At 46.7% G+C, this 18998-nt stretch overlaps 1 protein-coding gene across 3 annotated transcripts in view; it reads right to left on the reverse strand.

The window, feature by feature from the left end:
- LOC146783128 (uncharacterized) overlaps window positions 1–18998 on the reverse strand; it is a 389572-nt gene that overhangs the window by 160289 nt on the left and 210285 nt on the right. For 2 of the 3 annotated variants that reach the window (XM_085639289.1, XM_085639290.1), the window contains one exon: window positions 11558–17524. The exons of the other annotated variant lie outside the window; for it this stretch is intronic. In XM_085639289.1, the coding sequence (XP_085495415.1) occupies window positions 15912–17524 (1613 nt within the window). In that variant the 3' untranslated portion in view covers window positions 11558–15911. Of the gene's footprint in view, window positions 1–11557; window positions 17525–18998 lie in introns of those variants that run through there. 3 annotated transcript variants of the gene reach the window in all.

Raw genomic sequence — 18998 nt, forward strand, 5'->3', positions numbered from 1 at the left:
CCCAGACTGTGAAGGAGGTGGATGGTGCGGGACATGTGGCTGGCACATTGCTGGGCTGACTTCGCTTGAACGAGCCAGTCGTCCAGGTAAGGGTAGACGTGTATGTGCTGCCTCCGTAGATGTGCCGCCACAGTAGCTAGGCACTTTGTGAACACCCTGGGTGCTGTTGTCACGCCGAAGGGAAGGAGTTTGAATTGGTAGTGCTGCCCTTGAACAGTGAACCTGAGGTATTTCTTGTGTGAGGGGTGAATGGGTATGTGGAAATACGCATCCTTGAGGTCCAGTGTGGCCAGAAAGTCTCCCTGCTTGAGCAGCGGGAGGACTTGCTGTAGAGTGAGCATGTGAAAATGCTCGGAAAGAATGTACTGGTTCAGGGGTCTCAGGTCTAATATAGGTCTGAGTGACCCGTCCTTTTTTGGTATTAAAAAGTACAGGGAGTACACCCCCGTACCTTGCTCGTGGACGGGTACGACCTCGATTGCGCCTTTTAGAAGCATGCTTTGCACCTCCTGCTGTAAGAGCGTTAAGTGCTCTGAGGACATAGGACGGTTTTTTGGAGGTATGGTGGGTGGAGTGGAGGTTAGTTCTAGACAGTAACCGTATTTGACAATATCTTTGACCCACCTGTCCGTGGTGATGGAGTTCCACGTGGACAGGAATCTTTGTAGCCTTCCCCCGACAGGTGTTATGTGGTCGGGAGGAAGGGAGAGGGCGTCACTGCTTGTTCTTGGGAGAGGACCTGGTGTTGCCGTAGCCGCGTCCTCTGCCCTTTGTGCTGGAGCCACGATATCCACCCCGGGTGTTTTTATCGTAGGTGTTTTGTGTGTTGCCCTTGTTGTATGTTTGCTGTGACCCCTGTCCTCTACCTGCTCCTTTATTTCCGGGGCGACGAAAGGAGCCGCTCCGAAAGGACTGCGTCTGTAGGGCCCCCATGGACTTTGCAGTGTCCGTGTCCTTTTTTATTTTCTCTAGGGTAGTGTCAACCTCCGGGCCGAATAAGTAGTCGGGGTTGACAGGTTGGTTGAGGATGTTATTTTGTACCTCTGGTTTGAATCCGGAGATTCGCAACCAGGCGTGTCGTCGCAACATGACGCTAGTGTTTATGGCTCTGGCAGCTGTATCCGCGGCATCCAGTGCACAGTTAATGGATGCATTTGTGAGCAGTTGTCCCTCTCTGATGAGGATCTCTGCACCTTCTTTGAATTGGTCAGGGAGATGTTGGAGTAGTTGTTCTAATGTGTCGTAGTGCGCTCGATCATAGCGAGCGAGGAGCGCTTGAGTATTGGCAATGCGCCATATGTTAGCTGCTTGGGCGGCAACCCGTTTGCCAGAGGTCTCTAGCACCTTGGACTCTTTGTCCGGGGGAGGAGCATCACCTGTTGTTTGCGAGTGTGCCCTCTTGCGAGCATTCGCAACGACAATGGAATCCAGAGGTAATTGGCCTCTAATGTAAGTAGGGTCCCCAGGCGCCGACCTGTATTTTTTGTCGATCCTGGGGTTTATCACTCTTGCCCTGGTGGGTTCTTTGAAGATGTCCTTTCCTGGCTTGAGGACCCCCTTTAACATGGGCAGAGTCTTTATATTCCTTTCTGAGGATGCGAAAGTATCCATGAGAAAGTCGTCCTCGATGGTGTCCGAGTGAAGTTGCACCCCATGATTGGCCGCAGCACGTTCAATTAGAGCGTTGAACGCGGCAGTGTCCTCTGTGGGAGATGTTTTTGCTCCATAGAGTTGCGGGTCCTGTGCATCCATAGGTGCACCTGGGTCTACAGGGTCATCCCAAGCTTGATCAGGGTCCTGTTGGCCATCAGGGTCCATCCCTCCGGGGTAGGGGACTTGGTCACCCATGTAGTCCTCCAACGCATCCGTGTCGGAGTGTGTGGGAGAGAAGGATTGTGGATCCTGGTAGGGTGAATGGAAAGGTTCGTAAAGAACTGGTTCTGAAGCCACTGGCAGCTTTCTCTTAAGTGGGATCCGGAAGGAGTCCAAAGCTGGCTCAGAAGTTATTCTCCTTTTGTGGATAATCATCCTGCCGGTGTCGGCGTCGATGATATGCGATGGAGACGTCTCCGCAGAGTGTTCGGCAGGCGTGATTGTGGTGTGGGTGACCCGTGTCCTGATTTGGAACAGTTTCGGGGCCGTGGATGGTGGCAGGCCAAAAGTAATGTTGGCTGGTGCCGAAGAGGCTGTTAGAGCTTTTATTGGCTCGGAGCCCGACGTGTCCTGGAGGACATTTTTATTTTTGGTGCACTGCGCAGCAACGGGTGGCACCTGGAGCGCCCTTGATTCCTTTGCGCCGACCGGTTCTGTGGAGGCGGGCGTGGACTTTTTCGGCGCCGGTGAGTCATGGAGTCGAGGGGCGTGAATGGCCGTCGACGCCTTCGATGAGTGTGGCTTTGGGGGTGCCGTCGAAGCGGTGTGAGACGCGGCAGATAGCTTGACCTTTGGGGTCGGTGCCGATTGCGTCGGTGCCGGGAGCCGAGTAGGTTTGGTGGCACCGAAGGTCTTTTTCCGTATGTCGACTCCGACGTCGGCCGCTTCGAGCTCGGCACCGAAGTGTCGTTTATTGCGCTCGGTGCCGACGGGTTTTGCTGGCGTCGAAGGTGTGGAGGGCCTCGATCCGACCAGCGCCACTTTCGGTTTTGGTTTCAGTTGAACCAATACAGCTTTTGGTTTCGGTTTCGAAGAAGGGAAACCAGCCGGTTTGGGCATTAATGGCTGCCGCTGAATGTCCGAGGCCGGGCCCGAGGGCGGGGCCGAAGAACTGCGGGATAGGTTTTGGGTAAGGCCCGAAGGCGATCCCTCGACCGGTGCCATAGACTGTTGCACTGGGATTTCCTCAGTCTGAACGGGTAGGCCTTGCTCGTCATCGGAGCTACTCTCTTCGGCCCCTAAGGCCTCATTGTAGTCTCCTACCTCGGTGTCGTCTTCATCTCTGCGAAAGAGTGTTTTGTCGACGTCTTCCGATCCGGAGTTATGTTCGGAAGCGGGGCTGGAGGGTAGGTTCTCCACTTCTTCGACATCTTCGGTCTCGGTGCTGAAGATGTCGGCCGGGGCCGGTGCCGCTTGCTGCGCCTCGAGTCTCGCCGCTCGTCGATTCCGGAGAGTCTTCTTGGATCGAAATCGGGCACAGGCCATACATGTAGATTCGTCGTGATCCGGTGAAAGGCATTTGTTGCACACCGGATGGACGTCGATGTGTGGATATTTCGCATTGCATACAGGGCACCGCTTGAATGGTGTCCTCGATTCCATCGTCGATGTCGGGTCGATGGTCGGGTAAGATGCGAAAAAGTTGGTTTTGGAAGTTAGTAAACTAACAAAGATACTATCGATACCGATCGGGAACAGTACCGACGCGAACTAGAGGCCTTTTGGCCTGAAAAGAGTTTTTCCTAACTTGAGTCAAGATAAGCACATCCGAACCCAATGGCGGAAAAAAACAATCTGAGGATGGAGAGGATGCCCATGCGCACTGTAGTCCAGGGGAGGAGTCACCTATCCAAGGATACTTCGAAGACTCTTCCAGGACAACAACGTGCAAACATCCGGACCCAACACTAGGCGGCGATCTATGCACAGATATGAATTCAGCAGCCCACATGCCTCGAACCAAGGGGCGCTCTGGGGCCATCAGCAGATTGAATCCTGGAACGAAGAGAGCCCTGCTGACGTGGTCGCTGCTGAAAGAACATCCCCCCAAGGTCCTACGGAACTTTTGGAACCTCGGTGCTGACGCGGTCGCGGCTCCCCTCGCAACCTTGAGAACTCTGAGCCCTGCTGACCGACTCGCGGCTCCTTGAAGATTGTCAGGCCTCCAACATCCTTACTCGAGCCCTGCAGACCTAGTCGCAACTAAAGAACCATTCTGGTCCGGCTGGACCCCAAAGATCGTATCATATCCCCCGGCTCGAGGATTGAGAGTCGTGCGCCGGATACGCACCTGCATTGACCCTGATCCTAAGACTGTCCCGCTCCCCCTACCCCAACCGAGACTCTGTGAGCCCTTGCTCTACTTGTACAGAAGACTCTGCGGATCATAAAGGTCCTGATATTTCTAGATAAAGAATACGTGCTTCAGAATCTACGGTGTGGTGCTAAGTCAGCGTGTATGATCCTAGATACGATACCCAGCCCTGAGGGGGTCTCCCGCCAGTGCTCGGCTACATCCCCCGGGAAGGGTGGGTCGCAGGGCGGTCAGGTACATAGTCTGTCCTTCCCTGAGGCTGGCCCTTCTAACAGTGTGTGTGTGTGTGATGTTTGTGGCTGGGCCCAGGGTGTGTGGTTGTTTGTGTGTGTATTGCATGTCAAGTATTGCCAGCCTTCAGTGTGTTTGGCACTGGTGTTGTGTACTGCTGGTGTGAGGGGGGTATGTGTGTAGATTCTTACTGGTGTTTGTCAGTCCTGAGGTGTGTAGATGGTCCCCGTGTGTAGTGCTGCTGGTGTACTCATGTGAAGTAGTTGTATGGATGTGTGGCTGTTCCCGGTTTGACTTCAGGGCCTTCCTTTCATCTTTGTGCCTATACATGGTTTGCCTTGCTGTCTCCCTGTGTTGTTGCACTGAGCTGTCTGTGGTTTGATTTCACTGACTGTTCCAGCCATGTGTGCTTTGATGGTGTGAGGGTGTTGTGCTCTGTTCCTTGTGTTGATATGATGTACACATGCTTGTTGTGTCTCCATGGCCTTCCATTTGTGTGCAGCCCACTTTGGTTTCCCTATTTGTTGTGCTTTATTGCTGTTAGCATGTGGGGTGTGTATGTGTCAGTCTGTGATATGTATGTGTGACTGTGCAGGCTGTGTGTCCATTTGGATGTTGATTCCTTGTGTGTGTTCATTTGTTGCTTGTCCTCATTGCTTTTTCCCTGAGTGTGGTGTTGTGTGTATTTCCCTGGCCCTGTGCTACTGTGTTGTGTGTTCCTGTGCAGCCACTCCTGCATTGTGTGTCTCCATGATTGTTTGTTGTGTGGTGAAGGGTATGTATTGCCCTGGCTTGTTGTTGTGCATGGGGTGCACATGGCATGTGCCTTCATGGGGTGTGCTAGTGTGTGGTGCGAGTGGGTGTGTCCCTGTGGTCTTTGTGCCCTGCCCATGCCTGGCACTGGCACTGGCCCTGCCTTCTGCATTGTGCGCATGTATTTGCTTGTGTTCGCCGCTGCGGTGACGTGACCGAGACATTGCTGCATGGTGGCGGTAGCTGTGTGTCCAGGATGCAGCGGGGTGACTTTGTGGCAGGTGGGTGATGTGTGGGTGCCCTTGTGGATGTGTCCCTGTCCCCCTAGGGTATCTGATGTGGCTTTGGACCCTGTGTCAGGCCGTGTGTTGTGTTATTGCGTACCTGCGGCGTCGTCCGCGGCGGTCCATGAGGTCCTGGTGATGTAGCAGGTACAGCACCGGAAAGACATGTAGAGCTGGGTCCATGGCGGTCATGACCGGGACTCTGCTTTCGCGCTCCACTGTCGAGTTTCCGCCGTCTCTGGTTGGGCGGTGTCTCCGCTGCGGTGCGTCTGCTTGCTTGAGTCATCCTAATTTGTGGAGTGGGACGGACGTCATTCCGCACGGCGGAGGGTCTCCATTGGCTACCAACGCCGCGGTGGCGGGCGCACTTTGATGGCGGTGCGCGTCGCACCACGGCAGTCGGAAATTGGTCTATGTTTGACCATACTAATATGGCGGGCGTGATGTCTGCTGCTGGCGGGCAGAAAAAGGCATTTTTCCTCAGCGCCCTACATCCTAATGGACCCTTGAGTGTCAGAAAACATTCTTCAACCTCAGTGGCTCATACGGAAACACCTTCCAGACATTTGGGACTTTAAGGTCAGAGGTGTATATAATAATTATACAAGACCTTTAGGTGCACTCAAAATCTAACAGTCTAGAATCTCCTCTTTCTCAAGTTTCACTGTTTTGGTAAACTGGATTTTATAAACTAATGTGTGAGAATTGAAGAATTTTTGTTATTCTGACATCCACATCATACAAACACATGGAGTCCGAGTTGTTTTCTATCGTTTTTCATTGTAATCCTGATAGCTCTATTCATGATTTGTTTTCTGATAGCTTTCTTGCCCTTTGATGGGCAGCAGAACATATACACAGTCTAATAGTAACCCATTCACTTGCATCTCAGAGGTTCAGTGGGATAATGCCTTGACTTTACAACCACAGGGACCCACCCCATTCCCCCGCGGCTGGTATAAAACCAGCAGGTCTGCTCAGTCCAAGGGTGATGAAAGAGTACCACTGATTTGGGTAACCATACATATTTGTTATTCAGCGCCAAGAAATCCCATGGGGTGAATGTGCACTTTACAAAGAAATGCATCTCATCTGCTTCCTGCATACACGGTGTTAAACATGTAATGCTATTATGCGGATAATCTAGACATTGCTGAAATTAACTAAGTTGAGTACCTGGTACAGCCATCCTGGATGCTACTGCCTCTTCAACAGCTAATTTCACCTTTAGTCTCCTAGACTCTGGGAGAATGGTGTTGAAGGAAACTGTGTGGACCTTTTGTTCACTGGACACCACCAATGACCCTCCCACCTTCCCCTGTAGGATATCTTGCATGGGCACCATCAGAGTCAATCATGTCTTCAGAGCCAGGACATGCTACGTCGTTACAGCCACGACAGGTATCTGGGAGTCAATCATGTATTTAGAGCCAGCACATGCTACGTCATCACAGCCACAACAGATACCTGTGAGTCAATCAGGTCTTTAGAGCCAGCACATGCTACGTCATCACAGCCATGACAGGTACCTGGGAGTCAATCATGTCTTTAGAGCCAGCCCATGCTACGTCATCACAGCCATTACAGGTACCTGGGAGTCAATCATGTCTTTAGAGCCAGCACATGCTACGTCATCACAGCCATGACCGGTACCTGTGAGTCAATCCTGTCTAGAGCCAGCCCATGCTACGTCGTTACAGCCACGACAGGTATCTGGGAGTCAATCATGTGTTTAGAGCCAGCACATGCTACGTCATCACAGCCACAACAGATACCTGTGAGTCAATCATGTCTTTAGAGCCAGCACATGCTACGTCATCACAGCCATGACAGGTACCTGGGAGTCAATCATGTCATTAGAGCCAGCACATGCTACGTCATCACAGCCACATCAGATACCTGTGAGTCAATCATGTCTTTAGAGCCAGCACATGCTACGTCATCACAGCCATGACAGGTACCTGTGAGCCAATCCTGTCTAGAGCCAGCCCATGCTACGTCATCACAGCCATGACCGGTACCTGTGAGTCAATCCTGTCTAGAGCCAGCCCATGCTACGTCGTTACAGCCACGACAGGTATCTGGGAGTCAATCATGTGTTTAGAGCCAGCACATGCTACGTCATCACAGCCACAACAGATACCTGTGAGTCAATCATGTCTTTAGAGCCAGCACATGCTACGTCATCACAGCCATGACAGGTACCTGGGAGTCAATCATGTCATTAGAGCCAGCACATGCTACGTCATCACAGCCACATCAGATACCTGTGAGTCAATCATGTCTTTAGAGCCAGCACATGCTACGTCATCACAGCCATGACAGGTACCTGTGAGCCAATCCTGTCTAGAGCCAGCCCATGCTACGTCATCACAGCGACGACAGGTACCTGTGAGTCAATCCTGTCTAGAGCCAGCCCATGCTACGTCATCACAGCCACAACAGATACCTGTGAGTGAATCATGTCTTTAGAGCCAGCACATGCTACGTCATCACAGCCACAACAGATACCTGTGAGTCAATCATGTCTTTTGGGCCAGCCCATGCTACGTCATCACAGCCATGACAGGTACCTGTGAGTCAATCATGTCTTTAGAGCCAGCACATGCTATGTCATCACAGCCACAACAGATACCTGTGAGTGAATCATGTCTTTAGAGACAGCACATGCTACGTCATCACAGCCATGACAGGTATCTGGGAGTCAATCATGTCTTTAGAGCCAGCACATGCTACGTCATCACAGCCACAACAGATACCTGTGAGTCAATCATGTCTTTAGAGCCAGCCCATGCTACGTCATCACAGCCATGACAGGTACCTGTGAGTCAATCATGTCTTTAGAGCCAGCCCATGCTACGTCATCACAGCCATGACAGGTACCTGTGAGTGAATCATGTCTTTAGAGCCAGCACATGCTACGTCATCACAGCCATGACAGGTATCTGGGAGTCAATCATGTCTTTAGTGCCAGCACATGCTACGTCATCACAGCCACAACAGATACCTGCGAGTGAATCATGTCTTAAAAGCCACGATATGCTAAATCATCACAGCCACCTGAGAGTCAATCATGTCTGTAGAGCCAAGACTTTCTGTTCATCCAGGGCCAGTCTTGTTTCACTCCTCAGTCCAGTGCAAAGGCTAAATTGATCATTCTCACTAAGAAACAGTATTTTCCGCTGTTCAGGGGGAAAAGATTGAATCAATAGCAGAACATTGAGGTCACTAGAACAAAGTACCGTGTTAGTTCTTTGTTCTCATACAGGTCGAGATTTATTTAATTTATTTATTTATTTTGTGTTTTCTATAGCGCGATCATGACCCAATCTTGGGTGTCAGAGCACTTTACAACTCAACAGTTATCAGTTTCATTCATTGTTTACAAATTTACAATAATATACATATTAAGACTTACTAGGTGACCACTTAGGTTATAGTAGTACATGACATGACATACTTGCATATAAAATGTAATAACATCCCTAAAGAAAACATGGAGTCACAACATGAAGACAGTTAAAAAAAACCAGACCAATAACCATGCGGCTTGATAGAGGTACCTTCTTTAGCCATTGTCCCTGAACCTTGCGTACGGACATGGGTATCCCACCCGGTCTGACTGGGGTCCATAGGTGAGATTTGATGAAAGCCTCTTGACTTGTGCTATCTCCGGAGTCATTACTCAGATAATAGCACTTCAATCATCCTGATTATCTTCACTTATTAGCACAACTGAAAATAGTAGCTTCAGGAATGACTAAAAAGTCTCAAAGGAGCAAAGAGAGGATAAGGGATGAATTTACTCATGAGAAAGGACTTAGCCTCTTTTTTGAATATCGAGACCGAGGTGAATCCCCTGATATTCGGAGGCAACACATTCCAAATTATTGGCGCAGCTCCCGAGAATGCTCTGTCGTATGTTCTTTTCTTACGGAAAATTGCTGGTTTCAGTAGGAAATCAGCGGCCCCCCTCAAAGATCTAAGGCCTCCAGAAATCGTGATTTTCTGGGCAAGGTAAAGTGGTGTTTTGTAGTGCAGAGCTTTGTGTGTAATACATGCCATCTTTAGCTGAATTCTTGCCTCGTATGGTAGCCATTTGAGCGCTTTCAGATGTGGAGTGATGTGGTCAAATTTTCTTGTACCCGTTACGAGTCTCGCTGCAGCATTCAGGCAGGCTTTTAGTGGACCTGTAGAAATCTTTGGGAGCCCTGCTAGAGTTGTGCATCCATACCTCACCTAGAGTGCATGCACAACTATGCATTGTAAAAAGGGTGAACGTCTTCCAAACCGAGGTATCTGTCCCATCCACCCCACCTAGGGAGTGCACACAACTATGCAGTGAAAATAGGGAAGACGAGAGACCCAATGCTTTTTGTTTGATGCCCTGCAGGCACCAAAATAAGTCAGGCCCAAAGTGTTTAAAAGAACTGCCTTGTAGGCTCCATTAGTTTACATGTGTTATTTTAAAAGTACCATAGGAGTATCCGTCAGAAAAATCATCCAAGCCATAAAATAGGAAAACCTGTTAATTACACAAAATACTGCAAGAATACTGTTGACTTCATTGACTATCTGGTAGTTACTGGTACCGGAGTACTGGTTCGTCCACCTTCCTGTGAGTCTTGGTGCTGGCTATTGTGGATTACTGTTCCATGGTGTCACTGGTACCTCTCTCCCTCAGTTGCTGCAAAAGACATAAGTTATCTTTGGGCCTGCAATGGATGCAGGTGGTGTCTGGGAGGCAGCCTAGTCGCCAAACCTTTGCTTTCCTTCAAAGCAGGCAGTGTTGGTTGCATGGAGTTCTAGAAGGCGATCCAATAGTTTCTTCAAGATTCTGCAAAACCCCCAATAATATCCTTCCCCTTCCTAAAATATATCAGAAATATCTGTGTAGTGTGTCATTCATAAAATCTATATTTTTTCTCTGAAATATTTCCTAAATATATCAGTGAGGAAAAAATGCCTAACAAAGTGTACCTGCTCTGGACGTATTCAAGCCCTATTAACTACCACAATATGTATCAGACAGCAAACGCAATGCTCACGACCTCACCCTTGATGTGACTAATGCAATGACGAACGTAAATAGTACCACAGATGAGATTATACAGTGCATTACCCTGAACACCAGGAAAGAGCCACGTATCAATCATTTATTTAGAGATTTAAGTATGCATTGTTGTTTATTATGGTGTAAGGCTGTTGGTACGCGTTGTTACCAATATTATGAGGTCGTTTGCATAGTATCTGCTGTGCGAGATATCGTTTTCATGGCTGATGCATAAGATATGCACATTTAACTAACCATAACTAGCAATTTTCAGTTGATTTGTGGTTTTAAATCATAACTGTACTTTTCAAGGTTTTTTTTAAGCCTGTGATAAGTTATAACCAAAGGTAACTGTATCTACATTTGAACCCATTTTAAAAGTTAATTTCTGTTTTTTTAATTCCATACAACATTGTTTTCTGTAGCAGACCATGAAGATTCATATGGGAGTTAAAATGGGAGGAAACACTTTCCTGACCCTAGATGTCTGATTCCAAATCTAGCATGCAATCACTAAGAAACAAAACGAGCTTTAAAGTCTCCTGTTGCTTGAGCGGTCTGTAGAGCCTTCCCACGTGCATGTTTGTGCAAGATGTTTACTAAATCAATAAAAATTCACATTACTTAATGATAAAAAACATTAAATAAGTGACACACTCTCCCAGGTGCGTGACCTCCAGGGCTTCAAAGCATGGAACCTAATAGGGATAACTGCGTTGGTTGATGTATGAAGGGAGGGCAATACGCCCACTTGGGAGGAGTTACAAACCCAGTATGAACTGACTGCCACTGAAGTATTTAGATACCTCCAGCTTCGACATGCTCTTGAGACACATATCTCCGGGGAGACCCCTCTCTCAGAGTCCTCCCCCCTAGAGGACAGAATACTAACTGAACTTTAAATAAAAAGACAGTCTCCCTGATCTATAAAAACTACGGAATAACTCTCTCAATGTTCTCACTGCGCTGAGATCCAAATGGGAGGAAGATATTGGGGACTGTGTTGACGGAGAATGGGAGGAGGCGTTGGGGACCTTTCAAGAGGTTGCTGTACACGCGGGGTTCAGATTGATTTTTCTGCACATATTACATAGTGCACAAAACTCAGACACATGGGACGCATCCCACCAGACCTCTGTCTAAGAGGTTGTGGGAGCGAGGGAACCTTCTTCCACACGATATTGGCGTACCCAGTGATCCAACCCTTTTGGATCGAACTACAGAAAATTATGAAGGAAGTGACTATGGAACCCCCCAAAAACAGCAAAGAAGTGCATTCTACATATCTGGGTAGAGGAGCCGCTGCCAAAATACACCAGGATCTGGGTCTCACTGGGTCTTATAGCAGCCGAGCGGGATATTGCACGATTGTGGGGAGCGGCTACGGCTCCACTGGTGAGAGACTGGGAGCGGGACTTAGACTGGTGTATGATAAATGAGAAGCCAATATATCAGGCAAGGGGCTGCCTGTGCAAGTGGGAGAAGATTTGTGTGGGATGGGGCTCCCATCGGGGCATTGATATGGGACCCACACCAATGCGAGAAGACCGAGAACATGATGCACCCAATACCTAGACACAATGAGGCAGCAAAATATACCAGCTGCTTTCACTAGATTCATTTCCCCATATGTGATTTCTTAAAGCTCTTTTCATTCACCTGCTGCAACAGGTGTCACTACCTTGAGATCTCTGTATGGTGCTTATTGTTATGTATACCTATGTGTATTCCTTTGCTTGAAATTCAAAAAAAAGATTTTTATTTTATTTTCTAAACATTAAATAGGACAATTTACCCTCCTCCCCTTGCGAGTTCCCAGTTTAAGGGCAAAATAAAATAAAGACAAAAAAAACCTTCTACTAAAATAATTCAAGAAACGCAATGTTTTAACTTCAGTCGCTAATCTACTTTAGGGAGGGACTGTCAAGCTCTCAACGTCTTCTGATAAAAACCACAACCTTGTTTTGGATACGCCCACCACCATTCCTGCACGCATAGTGGAATATTGCAAACCTCTGGATACGCCCACCACCTTTCTTGCATGCGTAGTGGAATATTTCAAACCTCTGGATACGCCCACCACGTTTCTCCCATGCACAGTGGAATATTGCAAACCTTCTGGTGTGTGTAATAAGTTGAGGGTTTGCCACCTCTTCATTAGTCCTCCACATTCCACAGTAATAAACTATGAAGGTCAAGTCTTGATTAGGTATAGCAACTAACAGCAGAAGGTTCGGCCCTTAAACAGTAAGGCTGGGCCCGATAATCATAAACACCACCAAAATGCCAATAGTGTTATTTTTTAAACCATTATTTATAGAGGTGACACATGGCCAACTCAATGTGACACCAAACTTCATTTAATTCTCTTTTTAATTTTTGAATTCTTCGCGAGTCATTTTTTCGTTTCAGGTATCAAACATTTAAACAATCTAGTCTATTTCCAGCACTATTCTGCAGTTCCTGTGAATCATCGACTGACCTCTGTGAGATTCTGTCAAGGACTGGATGCTGGGAAATCTCGCCCGTCTCCTTCTTAACTGCCCAAGCAAGGGCCCTTCCTCCCAGCATCCTGCACCTAATATACACATGAAAGGTGGCAAGTGTCTCCCTGTTCCAGTAACGTTGATAGTTCTGATTGCAGATAATGAATGGTACTAGATTTGATAGGCAATGCACCAAAACTTGTCTACGACAGGGCCGATAAACAGCCTAGGCTAGTCTTCCAGGCGAGTGAATCTGATACGGATGCTGGTGCAGAAAAAGGAGCAAATATTAGGGAAGAATATGAGAAACTAGGGAAACTGAAGCATTGCAACACATCCGTCTCTGACGACTGTCTCTTGATATATACGTGACCTAGGCAGGCGATTACATCATAGGAAAAAAAGTGGCACAGGGAACTTCTGACAAATGGAATAGCGACTAGAGGAATGGATCTGAGGCTAGCCACGCCTACATCTTTAAGAGAATGTCGTTTCCCAAAAGAAGCAGGCGGAAGATGAAGAACCTTATCTTTTCCATCCTGCCTTTCCTCCATTTGCTCATGCTCTTAAACTCTGACAGCTGATTCTTCAGCCCAGAGCCAGTCTGAAGACCAGCCTGTTGCCAGGAGAGAATCTTCCAGTCAGATGCGATAACACTGATACTGGCTGGGCAGAGCGGGAGCAGAACCCTTACTGCGGCGAGGTCCAAAGATGTGCTATCTTCCACAGAGTACACGCGGGGCTATTCAACCATGCCGCGTCTGGTGAGTCTTCTTCCCAGGTGCAACAATTCTTTTGAGAGTTTTACAACAATGTTGAGGTGTTCCCATTCCTACCGCCATCGAGTGCGATCAGTTTGATGATTTAAGTGTTTAGGACTCTAGGTCTTGGGACTTGATGAAGAAGTACTGGGATGTTTTCTCTAATGAGAAGAGGAATCAGTACGTTTTTCTTTATCTCTTTATTGTTTCTAGAAATAGTCATATTAACAGATGACTCAACAAATGTTTCTCAAAAGAGACAGCATGTGAAAAATACGAAAAAGAAATAACAAGAATATGAAACAACAATTCACACATTAGATATCCCTCTTGCCACGATTGACTTGACATATGAAATAATTCACCTGCTGTGTGTTCACCCCATTATACAATCTCTTGTACCCCAACAAAATGGCATATCAAACTATTCTGAACTGTTCTTGCAAGAAACCCCTTACGTTTTTAAAAAGTCTGAATGTTGGCGCGTCTGGTATCATTTCAACTGTTTCCTTTCAAGGGTAGTAAAACAAGACAAAGCACTTTTGTAGTTTGTACTTGCGAGATGGCATTACCCCGCCCATCTAATGTAGAATTACATCAGTTTTCTCTAAACTCCTATAACAGATACACAAGGTGTTTTTGATCCTCTAGAGAATAACCTTGGGATTAGAAGAGTGTAATTTCCTTATCTTCTCATTAGTACCTTGTCTTCCAGTCCCTCAATAAACTGAGCATTTTGTTGCATCTCACCGACTGTTTGTTCTAATATCTCTTTCATGCTCACCTTTTTTATATTTCCTCTCTCCCTTGCTGCTATCATATTTCTTAGTTTGCAATATCTCAGAGGCCAAATTACATCAGTGGTTTGCATGGTTTCCTTAATCTTTTCACTCATTGTCATTTTCTTTGAAGTCAATAATGCCAGCAACTTGTCTTATAGAGTCTCTACCGCCTTCCCAGGAGCACAAAGACCAGGGAATGTAGGGAATTCTACTGAATTGCTTGAGGAATCATTTCTGCCATGAGGTTCAATTAACATTTGTCTCTTCAGCTTACTTATGTGGGGTTTTATTGTCTCTTCGTCTTCAGCTAGTGTTCTCAACCCTGTCTAACATTGCCAGTTCCTCGTTTACGTCCTGTGCTTTCCCTCACTTCCCAAAATCCTGGTCACACTTTTTATCCTTTCCCCAGTTTAACCGTTTCAGTTTGTTCACTGGTGTATTCACATCTGAAGGAACTAGGTTCTTATATTGTTAGAAGGATTTCTAATACCATTCCATAAAAAATTCTAATGCAGTTTATTATTGCATCTTTTTGTCTGACCAGATAATGGAATATTCATGTTAACTGCCTACATCATCTGCAAGACCTATTTTACCTTTGGAATTTCACATTGTGAAATTTGCTGAGGGCCAAAAACCTTCTACCATATTAAAGAGTCTGAAAGAATTGTTAATTGCCTCATTCCATGCCCTCTGTTGATGAAGGGTAACAGGAAGGTTCCTCATTCAGCCCTTATCATCTGCTATGCACAAGTCGGTGCTCTTACATCTCAGTATCTATTGTTACTGGTAAGAAGCAAAGGTGGAGTCACTTTAGACAGCTGGTATAGTTTAGTGTCAAGCATGTTCCAGCAGACCACAGACGTTGAGCTTCCATGCTCTCATTCCTTGACAAAACAGTCACTGAAAGGTTTGCAAGGTCAATAAAGAAATTACAAAATACTGGCTTTCATCTCTAATGCCATTTAGGTAAAACGCTTCACTGGGGTGGTCTCATGTTCTGTGGTTTTCCTAAATACCATCTTTCTGAGTTTCCAAAAGCACTCTGAAGCGGCCTAGTCTTGGTATAGATAAGCAAAGTATTTGTATAAGAAAAAGATTCAAACACCCCCTCGATCTGGATCATTGTCACACGTGCTTAAGCACCCTTTGTACATTTTGGTTCTTTGTTGCTGCCAGGTGTGTTTAGGATAGCTATGAAAATCCTTTAGGGGACTCACATTCTACAGGGGTGGAATTGTCTCAATCTCAGGACAAAGTACTAAGAAATGCTGGGTTTGTGGACTCGTGTGCGAATTGAGAATCAACCATTTCCTCACATCTACATGGGTATCATCCACACGGGTAACACACGTGCAGATAATTATTTTGTGCAATCTGACTGTGAAGTAGGAAGATAGCGGAACAAGGACAATCTGGATTCTACCTGGTCTTGTTTGTATTCTTTTACAAGGCTCCTTATTGTCTTTAATGTAATCACAGCTGGCCGTTCCACTCTTGATTTTAGCCGGATGCAGAGGTGGTCTGGATCTGAGGAGGTAGGATTGGTCTTTGAAATTTTGGACAAAAACTGCACTCCGAAAGTACTTATCCCTCAAGTGAGATTGTTGGTGTTCACGATCTGCAATAAAGATTTACAGGTGCGGGCCTTTTTATGTTTTCTGAAACTTGAGCTGTGGATGAAGCTTTTCCCACACTCCTCGCACTTGAACACTCGCTCACCTGTGTGCATTCGATGATGATCTCTCAGGTGCGTCATGCGCCTAAAGTGCTTACCGCATTCGGGACACTGGAAGGGTTTCTCCCCTGTATGAATCTTCTGATGGCTCAATAGCACAGACCTGTCAGTGAAGGTCTTATCACACTCCATACAGTGATATGGTCTCTCCCCAGTGTGGGTTCTCTGATGCTTTTTAAGTTGTGAACGGTTAAAGAAACACTTTTCGCACTCAGCACACTTATGTGGTTTCTCCCCAGTGTGGGATTTCTCATGTTGCCTCAGGCCACTTATCTGACTGAAATGTTTACCACATTTCAGACACTGGAAGGGCTTTTCACCAGTGTGGACCCGCTCATGAGAGTACAGAGCCCATCTTTGAGCAAAACTTTTCTCACAATCTGTACACTGGTATGGCCGTTCCCCCGTGTGGGATTTCTGATGTCGCCTCATTTTTGACAACTCACTAAAATGCATTCCACATTCAGAGCATGCATGGGGCTTCTCACCGGAATGGATCATTTCGTGCCTGCCCAGAGCTGAAGAGTTACTGAAGCCTTTATCACACTCAGTACACTGGAATGGTCTTTTCCCTGTGTGCAATCTAGAATGTTCAATGAGATGTTGCACCCGCCTGAACCTTTTCCCACAATCTTTGCAATCATAAGGCTTTTCCTCAGTGTGGGTCATCTGATGCCTGTCCAATTGTGACCTACGGAAGAAGCTTTTCTCGCACCCTGTACATTTGTAATGTCTCCCTGTCTTGTGTGTTCTCTGATGTAGCCTCAGCTTTGATGTTTGATTAAAGAGGAGTCCGCAGTCTTTACACTTATGGAACTTTTCTCCAAAGTGGACTTGCTCATGCCGGAGTAGGTGACACCGGACAGTAAAGCTTTTATTGCAGACTGTGCATTTGTACGGTTTCTCTCCAGTGTGGGTTCTCTGGTGAATCTTAAGATGTGACATACGTCTGAAGGATTTATCGCATTCTGAGCAGTCAAAGGGTTTCATCCCGGTGTGGATCATCTGATGCCGCGCCAGATCTCCTTTATGAACAAAGCTTTTCTGGCACTCTGTGCACTGATAGGGTCTTTCTTGTGGCTGTGGCACCACCCTCTGATGAGACATCTGGTGTTCTTCCAGGTCTGATGTTTGCCTAAAATGCATCCCACACTCGGTGCATGTGTGAATCTTCTGATGCAGTTTCAGACCTGATCGGCTGAGAAATGTTTTATCGCACCCCATACAATGGAAAGGCCTCTTCCTTGTAAGAGATTTGTGATGACCAATCAAATGTGAGGAACATTGGAAGCTGAGACTGCACTCAGTGCACTTGTAGGGCTTCTCTTGAGTGTGACTCACATGATGTGTACACGGGCCCAAACTTTGACCAAAACAGTTTTTACATTCTGTGCACGGATTCAGGTTCGCATTATCACAGATCCTCTGTTGCACACTCTGGCTCCTGGTTTTCGCAAGAATCCCATTCTCTGTTAAAAGAAGCAGAAATCCATGTATTACTGTGTGCCTTCAGACAGTAAGACGAGTAATGTTTGTGGTGTAAACCGGCAGACGCGCTCTCTTATGCTATACAAATAATCATGTAATTTGGAATTAATGTGATGGTCTCCCTGTTGCACAGAAGTGATAACAGAAACTCAGTATCTTGAAATGCATCATAAGCTTTGTCACAAAATAATGGAATGAATAACAAAACTAAGTGTAAGAATCTTTACAAATAAGAAATACAAACGAATACTGTGTTCTACCTGGTAGATGCTTGGATAATTCAAGCAGACAAGTATCCAGCAGACAATGTTGCTTTGCAGTATTTGGACGCACAACCCATGAAGCGCTAAATGAGGACGAGCATATTCGACATTTCTATCCTCCTATAGCTGTAAGATAAACTCACCTAGCTATGGCCTGCATGTGGCGTGCAAAGGGGCCTAAGACACACCAGCAGAATCCTGCCCTGTTCTAAATGCACAGAAGGACAGAAAACACGGAGGACATGGTCTGCTGAGAGGACGTCCCTGCACTGACTGCCTTTCACTGACTCTCACAAAGCTAAATTCCACCTGTGTTGTTTCCGAGACCTGCTGCCGGTCTGAAGTACGGGGGAACGAACACAGTGTGGCGGGGGAACGCAAGCTGTATTGCCTGTTTCAAATTCCCTCAGCGTAAGGGTCACAAACTTCTGTTCTTGCTTCTGGACAGCTAACCTCATCTGTAGATGTTCCTGGTGGCTTTGATTGCTTCCTGTCATGGTGCTGTCAATGACATCTAGTCTACACACCCACACCATCAGAGGAGACAGACTTCCTGATCCCATCTTGGATTTCAAGCACTATCTTCATCATAGAAATGGCAGACTCTTGGGTTGCCAAACTCACTCAGGTCTTAAATCATTTTATCTGCATTTCTCATGTGGGATCCTCGGACTACAACCACTGAATTCTTAGGTAGACATAATCTGCTGCAACTGTAGAGATATAGCACTTTTTACCACGCCTCATTGTACTGTTACTTGCGCCACTACTTTGAACTGCGCTACACAATGTCAGATCCGATAATGCCCACCATGCTGAAATTGCTGATCTCATCACATTATGTAAGCTAGAACTTATGCCGATCACTGAGTCTTAGTAAAATGACTTTGCTAGTTCTATCATTGACTTTTTACTTCCCCATAACTACTCCATCATCCGTAGCAACAGCCCTTCCAAATATGGCGGTAGCATCAGTGTCATCTTCAAATCGCCCCTCGAGTGCTCATGAGCCCCCACTATCCGGCATTAGAATGCCTCAGGGCTGGCCTTCCAGCTTCTTCCTGTTAATCTTTCTATGCCACATCCTTTACCACCCACCAATCATGAAATTGGAATTTGATGCACAAGTATGTGACTATATTACCCCTCTCAACTTTCATCCTGCAACAACTACCATGGTGACTTTAACATT

Source organism: Triturus cristatus, chromosome 12, assembly GCF_964204655.1.
Source record: "Triturus cristatus chromosome 12, aTriCri1.1, whole genome shotgun sequence".
Lineage (NCBI taxonomy): Eukaryota > Metazoa > Chordata > Amphibia > Caudata > Salamandridae > Triturus > Triturus cristatus.